General features: G+C 39.5%; 2 protein-coding genes across 3 annotated transcripts in view; both read left to right on the forward strand.

Annotated features, from left to right (window-relative positions):
- The first annotated feature begins 976 nt into the window (after positions 1-976).
- srp19 (signal recognition particle 19) lies at positions 977-6440 on the forward strand. Its single transcript, XM_034872627.1, has 5 exons — positions 977-1228; positions 2662-2737; positions 4143-4214; positions 4304-4412; positions 6242-6440. The coding sequence occupies exons 1-5, from the start codon at positions 1191-1193 to the stop codon at positions 6370-6372; spliced, it is 426 nt and encodes a 141-aa protein (XP_034728518.1). The 5' UTR covers positions 977-1190; the 3' UTR covers positions 6373-6440.
- Positions 6441-7190: 750 nt separating this feature from the next.
- The window catches only part of rsph14 (radial spoke head 14 homolog), a 4616-nt gene continuing 352 nt past the window's right edge, over positions 7191-11454 (forward strand). The window contains exons 1-6 of one of the 2 annotated variants that reach the window (XM_034872624.1): positions 7191-7516; positions 8126-8231; positions 9143-9261; positions 9653-9890; positions 10475-10611; positions 11257-11380. In XM_034872624.1, the coding sequence (XP_034728515.1) occupies positions 7342-7516; positions 8126-8231; positions 9143-9261; positions 9653-9890; positions 10475-10611; positions 11257-11380 (899 nt within the window). In that variant the 5' untranslated portion in view covers positions 7191-7341. The remainder of the gene's footprint in view (positions 7517-8125; positions 8232-9142; positions 9262-9652; positions 9891-10474; positions 10612-11256; positions 11381-11454) is intronic. The other variant, XM_034872625.1, reaches the window with a different exon arrangement.

The raw sequence follows: 11454 nt of genomic DNA on the forward strand, positions 1-11454 counted from the left end.
GCTGCAGTTTTTATTCCAGTGGTGGAGGAAGTATTCAGATGAGTTAGGGTATTAGTAAAATATAGTTTAAAAAAGTAAAAATGTCCCCTGTGAATGTTGTACTATTATTTATTATATCATTATATTATTATCAATCATACATCAATGTAAAAGCAGGATTTTCATGTTGTAGTTGTTTGAGGTGGAGCTCATTTTGACGAATATTCTTATTATTATTGTTATTATTATTACTGTTATTTTGTTGTCTTTAAACTGTCTTTTTTTATCAATTTTTTTTTCTTGCTAAAACTGCTGCAAATTTCCTCGCGGGAGTCATCCCAAAAGGATCACTAAAGAAAAGTCTAAGTCTATGTTGAACTATTAAGAAATGATTATGTTCAAAATGTATTCATCTGTTGGTTATTTGCCCTAATAATGGATTTTTTGGTTTGTAAAAATGTAGTTAAAATAGCAAGAAATGGTCACAATTTCACCAGAGACCAAAGTGACACTTTCACAAAGTGTTTCGTTTTGTTGAAAATATTTTCGAAATAAGTGATTTTCATTAACAAATGTATTAAAAGAATAATGTTTTCAGCTGTACTTGTAAAACTGTTGGGGAAGTTTAATTTATAACAAAACATTATAAACTGTTCACATGTTTGTTTTATGCAAAAATCTTAATTTGTAAACTAACTAAAACTAATGATAATATATAATAATAGCAATCTTTATTTGTAGAGCACTTTTCAAAAACAAGTTACAAAGTGCTTTAACAAGTAAAGCACTTTTGTCGTTTACGGCAATCATAACCGTGTCGATAGTCGCTGCAATCAACCAAGACTAAAAACATAACTGACTAGCTACTGTCACACAAATGTAGTGAAATTGTAGTATAAAGTGGCTAGAAAAGAAAATACTCAAGTAAAGTACCTTAACTATGTACTTGAGTGCAGTACTTTAGTAAATGTACTTGTTACATCCAACCACAGTTAAGAAGCCCTTCTGCTGTGTTTCTGTTACGGTGCTTACTAATGTAACACCGGTCCTACATTAAATCAAGCGCACCTACAGGGTGTCAACAGTGTTGTGCATGTGGAGCGCGGCCGTAAGGCTGCCTGTTTTACGGCAATCAAAACCGTGTAGCTAGTCGCTATAATCAACCAAGACTAAACCGTTTGCATTCAGACGAAAAACAGAACTGACTAACAATGGCTCATCTAACACAAAACCCCGCTGACAAAGAGAGGTGAGTTCTTGCAAAAGCTAGCCTGTTAGCCTAGCTAAGCTAAAGCTAGCTTGCTTAGCCCTTCGCTCGAGCTTTGTAAGAACTCCTATAGAGGATTTTATAAATATAAGGAGAACTCGGGTATTCGCAAACGTAACTTGCTTATTAGTTGTTACTGTAGTAAATGTTTCGACTCTGAAGGCACACTCTTCAATTCGGCACGCATATATTTCGGGTTTAAGCTTTAAATCCCACTAAAAACTGTTTTGTTTTATACTGTTTATTACAACCGGAGAACCCTGCACGGTGAAGTAAAATTGAAGATTGAAGGAGTAACTAACTCTCGGGTATACAGATTTAGAAGAAAAATATCTTTTACCACTATATTTCTTCATAATCCCAGGTTCTAGCTAAAGACTTCGATGTAAAGTCCCGTTTTCCGAAATTGGTCAGAAACCGTGAAAGTGTAAAATTATGTTGTTTTTACATTGAGTTTGGCGTGTTGTTGTAACACTAGCATGACGTGGATTAAAGGTTCCAGTATTTGGCAGTCAAATATGGATCCCACCGTTAACTTTATGGTGATTTTTACGACGACGGAGGTCAAAAATATGCTCGATGTGACTTTATAGAAATGGGATCAGATTAAGTGTAGCTACATGATTAGCTAGGTTACTTCCCAGTCAAGAGTTTAGCAAATGATTGGCTATTTGCCACTCCGAGCCAGTTCAATTCATTCAAACCAGCGTTGTCCATGTCGTACAACTGAATGCAAATACAGCTTCTTGTAAAAGTCAATAACTTTACAAACTCTTATCTAGAGCAAAGTAAATTAACAGTTTGATCACTGTTGATTCCTTGCATTCATTTATAATTGTACAAAACAAGTAATTTTAAGATTTCACCTTGGGCTTTATAAAACTCTGATCAACATTTTCACTGCTTTCTTACATTTTATAGACCGATTTTTATCAAGAAAGGAATTGCTCTGATCCCACCCCATAAAATATTTTTTATTATCTGGTGCAAACAAGAACGGCTTATATGTGGATTATGTTTTCTAGTTGCGTTCAGTTCTAGTTCACATTAATCATTCACAAAAGCCGGACATTAGTTTTTTTGACTTAAAGGTCAGCTCCACAAAACTCTCTCTGTGTTTCTCAGTATGGCTATCTTTAAAAAATAATGTGGTCTGGCGACTTCACACAGAGGGCTGAGGGCTGATAATTACCTCTTCTGGAGACTCTTACATGTGTTTTAATCCTCCGTGTCCTCCTTGACCACTAGCAACTGTGTGGAGGAGCGGTGTAGGGTGGTGTGTGTGATCACTGAAGTCTTGCGTCATGTGGACGTAACAGCGGTGTTGTTGTTAGTCGTGTTGTCATTATTTATAATTTCCCATGGGGGAGACATAACTATGAACTATAAGCTTTAACATCTGGGATGTTTTTCAGGTTTATTTGCGTCTATCCCATCTACATCAACAGTAAGAAGACGCTGGCTGAAGGACGAAGGATCCCTGCAGAGAAGGTTTTTACTTTCTACAGTTTTTTAATGATGTTTCATTAAAACACCTTTAGTTTTTCTTAGTTCGATATTTCTATCTTCCAACAAACTGCTCGTTGTTAGCAGAAAGCGCCACCATAATGAGATCAGGGCAGCACGATTCTGGTTAGGGTTAGTGACTCCCACTATCATTTAGAAGACTCATTTTCAACATAGTCATTGCCTTCTTCATGCAGAAGACAGCATTTTCTGTTTTAAATGGGCAGTTTATATGCAGGAAGACATGCTAGATTTCAAAACTTCAACTAAATCTGTTGTCTCTAATTCTCCGTTCACCTGAATCCAGATGTCCCCCAAAACACTGAGGCTTTGACCAGGCCTTGTTTCACTACATTTAATCTGTTGTTAACAATTGTTGTTATTTTTTCCACTTCCAAAACTCAAGCAGGTGAAGGGCTGCTTTAATAATGTGATCCTTGGGGAAACATAGTATGTAGACTCATGATGAAGTCCAGACTGTCAGCTTTATGTACGTTTTGTTTCCACAGTCCATGGCTTCAAAATGATGCTTTGTTTTTGCTTGACACTTAACTGTGGTATGTAGTATTAGTACAGGTTGCAAAACATGAAGAAAAGTTGTTGGAAGGCAATGAGTAATGGTTATAATCAGACTCTGCAGTCACTGGATGTTTGAGTCGGAATCAAGTTTACTTACTGTGTGTGTGTGTATATAGGTTTTCACATGCAAGGAATTTGCCTTGGTGTTTTGGTCCATATTAATTTTATATAGTAAGAGAGAAAAAAAAAAGGTTTTGCAAAAGTCAAGCATTGGTTAGATAAAAAAATTACAATCAAAAATATGAATAAACTAAAATGAAAAGAGCTGCACTGTGTGTGAAACAAAGTAGATGAAATATTAACCAAGAAATGTGCAGTCATTCCCTGAATGGAGAGTGGTCGAGGCATCGGTTATTTTCTGCTGAAGTTTTTCTCGTCTATTTGTGATGTTTCCGATCATTGTACTAATTTGCGTCGTTACTTTCGTTGTAGTCTTTAAATCCAGTTCCACACAGCAGTCTGAACAACCTTTTACCAGATTTTTGTCATTTATTTGTTCTCATTTGTTGATGCATCTTACATAGAAATTAGGTCCACTTCCCCCTCGGAGGGCAATTGGTTTTACAGCAAGGCATATTACAATACATATTGTATTGTATACAAATAGACATACAGTACTGTATAGGGGGAGGTGTCCTGAATACAGATGGGCTAGAAGGCCAACAACCGTAGTCACCCTTGTCCAACTTTACCATTACCACCATGTACAAAGCACAGCAGCGATAATACCTAAAATATGTAGTGTACAAAAGTGTGACATGCAGTAAATAAACCCATGAGTAGACAAACAGCCGCTGTTGTGTGTCTGCAGGCGGTGGAAAATCCGTCCTGCGCTGAGATCAGAGACGTGTTGACGGCAGCTGGGATGAATGTCTACGTGGAGGTACGAAGAAAAACTTTATTTTTCCTGCAGGAATTCAGAAAATCACTTCAGGAAGATGACAATTATATATTTATGCATTTGTTTCCCAGAACAAAATGCACCCCAGAGAGTGGAACAGGGATGTCCAGTTCAGAGGGCGTGTCCGAGTTCAGGTGAAGCAGGCGGACGGCAGCCTTTGTCAGGACAAATTCGCCTCTCGTAAGTCCAACAAACATGTTTTGACTTCATGCGATTATAAAATGTATGTTCTGACCATATTTGTCTAGTTGAGTTTATAGATTCAGTTCTTTTTTTCCAGGGCTGCATACTGTATGACCCAAACTAAGAATGTCCTGATCCATTTTTAACCTCTATCCAATGCTCAAGGTTATATTGACCTAATTAATGTTGATTAAATGTGTATCTGACACACTTACTTTTTCATGGGCTACTTGATCCAAATACTGAAAGTCCTTATTCAAAACTATAGTTTGGAAGATTAAATTATTGATCTGATGTGAATAAAAATGTACCTGAGTTATTACTGAGAGATTATTAGTTGTTGAAGCATCTCACTCAAACTGGAAGTGGTGTCGAGTAGAGTGGAGCTTCTCCCCTCACAGATGATCGGTGGTCGAGTTAAAGACACCCAAACCTTTTGTTTCTGTCATCAAGTTACTAGTCTATCCTTGTTCCGGGGATTGCTCCAATGCCGGATTTCACTCATTTAGGCCAGATATCCGTTGCCATGGGCTTTCTTTGGCTTGGCATTTTAATCTCTGGTGGATTTCTAAGGACTATGGTTAGCTGTTCATCGGATCTCTGTAGGGTAAATCCACACAGATAGCTAGACTATTTGTCCAATCTGTGTTTTCTGTTGCTCAATTAAAACAACTTTTAAACATACAAAACAAGTTCCTTCCGAGCCTATTTTGCAGCGGCAACCCAGCTTTTCCCCGGTGGCACCGTCAAATACGATTGTGATTGTTTTAAAGAAATGCCAATAAACCAGAGCACGTTTTCCTTCCATCCCCGAATGCTATGTGGAATACTGTGAGGGAAACAATATTTTATCCCCTGCTGATTTTGTACTTTGCCCACTGACAAAGAAATGATCAGTCCATAATTTTAACGGTAGATTTATTTGAACAGTGAGATACAGGTAACAAACTGAGATTAGGATCACACTCTTAAAGGGAGTGCTCCTAATCTCAGCTGTATAAAAGACACCTGTCCACAGAAGCAAGCAAGCAATCATATTCCAAATGCTCCACCATGGCCATGACCAAAGAGCTCTCCAAGGATATCAGGGACAAGATGGTGGACCTACACAAGTCTGGAATGGGCTACAAGACCATTGCCAAGCAGCTTGGTGAGAAGGTGACAACAGTTCGTGCGATTATTCGCAAATGGAAGAAACGCAAAAGAACTGTCAATCTCCCTCAGCCTGGGGATCCATGCAACATCTCACCTCGTGGAGTTGGAACGATCATCAGAACAGTGAGGAATCAGCCCAGAACTATTCAGGAGGATCTTGTCAATGATCTCAAGGCAGCTGGGACCATAGTTGCCAAAAAAACAATTGGTAACACACTACGCCGTGAAGGACTGAAATCCTGAAGCACCCGCAAGGCCCCCTTGTTCATGAAAGCACATATACATGCCCGTCTGAAGTTTGCCAATAAACATCTGAATGATTCAGAGGACAACTGGGTGAAAGAAGCGTCTGGATTTTTGTTGTTATTCTGTCTCTCACTGTTCAAATAAATCTAACATTAAAATCATAGACTGATAATTTCTTTGTCAGTAGAAAAATTTACAAAATCAGCAGGGGATCAAATACTTTTTTCCCCTCACTGTAGTCACTCTCCTCCAGCGCGCATTGGAGGAGGGTCTGGCTAAGTGAGACGTTCCAGGTACTGACCAAATTTAAGTTTGTGATCAGCTGATATGACCTGCCGCCAGAGACATTTGTCCTTTTAACTGGTAAAAGTGACATCAGCGGTGGCTAAACATGAGTAAAGTTCTAATGTTTTTTTTCCCCTTAGGTAAAGATGTGATGTTTTACGTAGCAGAGATGATCCCCAAACTAAAGACTCGGACCCAGAAAAGTGGAGGAGGAGACACCAGCTCTCAGCAGGGAGAGGGAGGAAAGAAGAGCAAGAAAAAGAAGAAATAAATCCATAGATATTTTCATTTTAAATTAATTTTACGTTTGAGTGTCGGGCAGAATAAAACCCTCAATTTATACTGAAGTTTTGTAGGTCTCGTTTTTTTTTTTTTTTTTTAAGTTTGTTCTCATCGAGACCTCAGAAACTCGTTCCAATGCAAGCCCCCGAAATTAAATAAAATTAAATATCGGTTTCCCCTTTAAGTCCTTTTGATTTGATTCAACTGAACATTCTGTGACCTTGGACCTTGGAAACCTGCTCACAGGTTTGCTTCTGTTTAACACCTTATCCCTCCTTCCCTACGTTTTGTAACATTTTCTTTGAAGACCAGATGAATAAAGAGTTCCTTTTCTCACATTTCATTTTAGCTACTTTTTTGTCCTTTGAAAAGCAACCACGGAAACTTGCTGTATGGAGCATGTTAGGGAAAGTTTTTGTTTATTTTCAAATGTTATAAATATTTATTTGGCCATTTGACCTTGTCCAAACTCATGGCTGTTGCTCTTTCTCTTTGCATGTGGCTAGCTTAGCTGTAGCTAAGAACAAGTCCAGCTGAACAAGAACTTGAGTGATTTTTAAAAATAAACTGGACGTGATTGTTCTGTCAAAACAAGCTTAAATTCAGCTGAACTGGATATTCAATGAATTTACATGAAGAAGGGACAGTTCTTATTTATTGAAGTGTATTTTACTCAATTACAGTTTTTGTCAATGAATGGTGGTTTTAGGAAGAAGCATAGAACCGCTTCAGTGTCGCCGTAAAGTAAAACCAGTGCCCTGTAGCCATAGACTACCTAAATCATGTTTACGTACAGTAATGGACCAATCCCAGACGAGACGTCATCTCTTCAGCTCCTTGTATTAGGTTACCAGGCAACGGTGTTTTTGCATGTTGGCTAATTACCACCTAGCTCGGCCGGTAAGCTCTGTGGTTAACTAGTTAGGTGTTTTAATCTAGGTTAATTAACGAACACCAGATGGCCGGTTATCTGATAGATCCGAGCCGGGCTCCGGTGGCCTTTGGGCGGCGGGCCGTGCCACAGCTTTTCGAGGAGCTGCAGCAGCCGGAAGCGGACTGGAGGCTGCGGGCTCTGGCTTCACTCTGCGACCTGATGCACGACCCGGAGCGGATCTACCAGACTGTTAACGGGGGTGATGAGAACTCCGATATCCTAACTCTCTACTCCACTGCATTTATCTGACAGCCTTAGCTATTTTGCTAATTAAGATTTTTACACACAAAAGATATAAAGAGTTTGTAAAAATCTGATGTTTTGTTAGTTTGTAGTTGAATAAACAGTAGCCTACAGGTTGAACTATTAATCAGTTTGCTACTTAATTAGACAGAAAATCAATTGGCTTTTAATTAATTTCAAAGAGTGGGACAGTGTGCTGTTATTAATTTGTGAGCAAAAGAGTTAGCTACTTACATACATATTCATATACATAGAGAGACTTGGGTATAGTTTGAAACTACCATTGCATCTGTTTTTTTGTTCAACAGGTTTTTGAGGTACCTGGAGTTGATTTTTCCTCTTACTTTTTTCAGTATATCTACGTTTATACACAAAGTCATTCTGTTATCCAATTAAAAGACCTATTAACTAGTATGGAACCAAACATATAATTGATTTTTGGATGATATAGAAAATGTAGAGATGGGAAAGGGAATGAAATTAACTCAACAATTGGAGGAAAAAGAGTCAAATTTCAATTTGGACCTCCTCTCGTACAGACTGCTGACATCTTCTTCTTCTTCTGCAGGTTTTCTGGAGCAGTTGAAGGTTTTGTTTGAGGATGAACATTCATCAGTCAGAACAAAAGCCTGTGAGCTGCTTCACCTCATGACCGCCCACAGCATCGGCAGGTAGGTAGACAGACTATAACAGCCACTCACAGTAGTTTTTTATCAAACAAACAGGAGTAAAGAATGCATTTGTTGGGGACTAGTTTCAACGGTGGATGACTTCACATTTGGTGCTGTAGTGAGAATTTGTGGCAGCAGGAAGGTGTATGGTTTGATTCAAAATAAGTAAGAAAGTAAGATATGTTTTTATAGCACATTTAAAAACAGCTCGCACTGACCAAAGTGCTGTACATAGCACATCAACCATAGAATAATTAAACAAAATGAAATAAATACACTTACAGATCAGTGATTTAAGCTAAGACAACATCAAGAGACAATTTATTTAGCACCATCTGAAGCCGTGCCACCAGTGTTAGAGGGAGAACAAAGTAAAGAGAGTTACAATTGTTTAGGCGGAAGGTTATGAAGGCATGGATGACTTTTTTCAGATCATTGTATGACGGAACAGACTTGAGTTTGGAAATTATTCCTAAGTGAGAAAAACTGGTCTTTTCAACAGATGATATTTGTTTGTTCAGGTTAGGATGTTACGTGCCCGGGTTGCGTGCATGGCATTTAACATAGGGGACCAAGGGGACAAAATAAACCACAGTATGGTTTTAATAGCAATGAAGGAACATATCACTCAGGGGTTTTATGGCACAGAGGAAGAATATACAGTATATTAGGCTGTGATACACACACAATACTTGTTAATAGAGAAATTCCGCAATAAGCAGTTTGTTCTTGCTGTACGTTATGATATCACCTGCAGGTGGCAGTAAAACACAAATAACTGAGAATCAAACTGTAGTGAAGGCTTTTGTTACAGTGAAGCTTTAACTTTGGAAAGAAGTGACCAACAGCAAAAAGTGTAACTGAAGTATATCTTTAAATCCACTGTTTGTCTCTGTTGTCTCTTTTTGCAGACAGGCCCTGATCTCCTCCTCCCTCCTCCCTCCTCTCTCTCAGCTGATGGACGACAACTCGTCCTCCTGCAGGAGGAATGTCCACCAAGTGCTGAACCGCCTCACTCTGCTGCCTGCAGGTAAAGTCATCATGTCTCAGTCAACACTTTGGAGTTTTTAATCAGTTATTTGTTTCGTAACAATCAGCCAAAACTGATAATGCATTAAATTAGCCTGCAGCAATTTAAAACTCTTCTTATTCAACTAAAAGGGAAAAAATAAGTAGCTAATAATAAGTAACTGAATATTCTAATGTGATATCAAACACTTTCTCAAATAAATTGTTTCCCCTCTAACAGTAAAACTAGTAAGTGAAAAAAAAAAAAAGGGAAACTGTGTGAGCAAAACAACAGTTAGTACGGCAGGTCATAGGTGAAGCAGGAGTTGATGTTTATAAAAGACAGTTCTAATAGTTCACCTTCGTTTTCTCCTCCAAATAAATCTGTCTGACCTGAGATTATATCACTGCAGGTGCCGAGGCTCTCCTGACTCTGGTTCCAAAGCTGATGTTAAAGCTGAGAGAGGAGGAAGATGAGGAGGAGGAGGAAGAGGAGGTGCAGGTGCTACTCCTCTCCACCCTAAGCTCATGCTCCAGGCTGGATGCTCTGCCGGCTCTGGCCTCTGACGGTGTCTCGCTGCTGGGCCACAAACTGTCCCACCGCTCCCCGAACATCCGCAGAGAGGCGGCTGCAGTCGTAATGGCGCTCAGGTTAAACACCATGCAGGCTCTGTCTCAAAGAGTGGGGAAGTGTGCTGCATCGCTGTTACTGCAACTCACACCTCAACTTCTTTCAGGGCTTATACTTACACTTTAACTCAGCGCTTGCCCATAAACTCGCACTCAAATTCAATCAACTCACTTACAGTTAAACTGAAACTTCCGCCCAAATTTTAGTGTTACCACTTGCTAACACCAAAGTATTGCAAACTTTCAATGCTTTTTAAGACCTTAATAAGGTAAAGTTAACAGCCTCTCCTTAGCAAAACAAATGCATGTTAGTGCTGTAACAAGTTGTTAACCAACTGCAATATTCACATTGATACTTTTCCAACGTTGATATGTATATCGCTTTTTATACAAAAACACATGCAAAATCCCATTAAAAAAATGTCAAAATTAGGGCGACCTCTAACTCACCCAGTAGAGTGTTCACCCTGTGTATGCTGAGCCCTTGGCAGCGGCCCCGGTTCATATCTGACCCATGGTCTCCTGCTGCATTTTATTCCCTCTCTCTCTCGGCTTTCCGGTCTGTAATATTATCTTTAAATCTGTCTTTGTTTTGCTGGTTCCAGTGTTTGTGAGGATGGAAAGCTGCAGGTGTGTGAGGAGTCGTTACTTCCTGTCCTGGTCGACCTGCTGCATGACGAAGACATCGATGTTCAGGCCAATGCTGCAGGAGTCATCATGTACACTGTGATCATCACCAAAGGTACAAATACACACCTTAAAGCATTTTTCCTCACTGTAGATTACCATTTCAAGATTTTTTTTAAATTCTCCTGGATGATGTAACCATCACACAGGTTCATGTTCTGACCTTCAGTTTGCAATATTACAACAAATGAGGTTTAATTCTGTCTCTTAATACTACACTGCCCATTAGCCTCAGTTGCTGTTGAGAAGAAGAAGCCATGGAATAAATCCTGTCACTGTGGTTACTAAATTGATGCCAAAATGATCCAGAATCAGAGAGTGAGCTTATTTTGATTAAGTTACTACAAGGTTTAGGTTTAACTCCTCCTCAGCAGAGCACATAGCATAATGTGAAGCTCTACAATTAGATTATTATTAGTGAAATGCACCTTGGGAGTCTGCTTGATTTCTCTTTTTTTGTTTTCATGTACACTAGTCTACAGTATGTCAACGGCGTTTCATTTACAGGATAGACCTGGTGTCGTTGGAGGTTCTGCCGGATGTCCCTCGGCTTCTGCTTTCTTTATTGACTCATTCAAAGTCTTGGCGTAGCAGGCAGGGCTTGGCCTTGGTCAAAAGTCTCCGCTGGAAAAAATTGGTTTTAATAACTAATATGTATGTCAAACTTAAAAGCAACAGCGGTAACAGAGTTTGATTGCAGGTAAGCGGCAGTGTCTGGATCTGGACATCATCCCCGTCCTCCTCAATCTGGTGTCCAAGAACAAAGATGAGGAGGAGGAGGAGAAAGAGAGGAAGAACAGGAAGAGCAGGAAGGCCCTGGTCATGTACTCCCTGCGCGCTCTGACTGCACTGGCTGAAGCTCCGGACGGGCGCCGCCTCCTGCTGGAGCAGCTTCCCC

The sequence above is a fragment of the Etheostoma cragini genome, chromosome 5, assembly GCF_013103735.1.
Source record: "Etheostoma cragini isolate CJK2018 chromosome 5, CSU_Ecrag_1.0, whole genome shotgun sequence".
NCBI lineage: Eukaryota > Metazoa > Chordata > Actinopteri > Perciformes > Percidae > Etheostoma > Etheostoma cragini.

Coding starts and splice junctions, on each gene's coding strand:
- srp19 (XM_034872627.1), top strand. CDS start 1,191: ATGGCTCATCTAACACAAAACCCCGCTGACAAAGAGAG. Junction 2,738..4,142: donor GAAGGATCCCTGCAGAGAAG/GTTTTTACTTTC, acceptor GTGTGTCTGCAG/GCGGTGGAAAATCCGTCCTG. Junction 4,215..4,303: donor GGATGAATGTCTACGTGGAG/GTACGAAGAAAA, acceptor TTTGTTTCCCAG/AACAAAATGCACCCCAGAGA.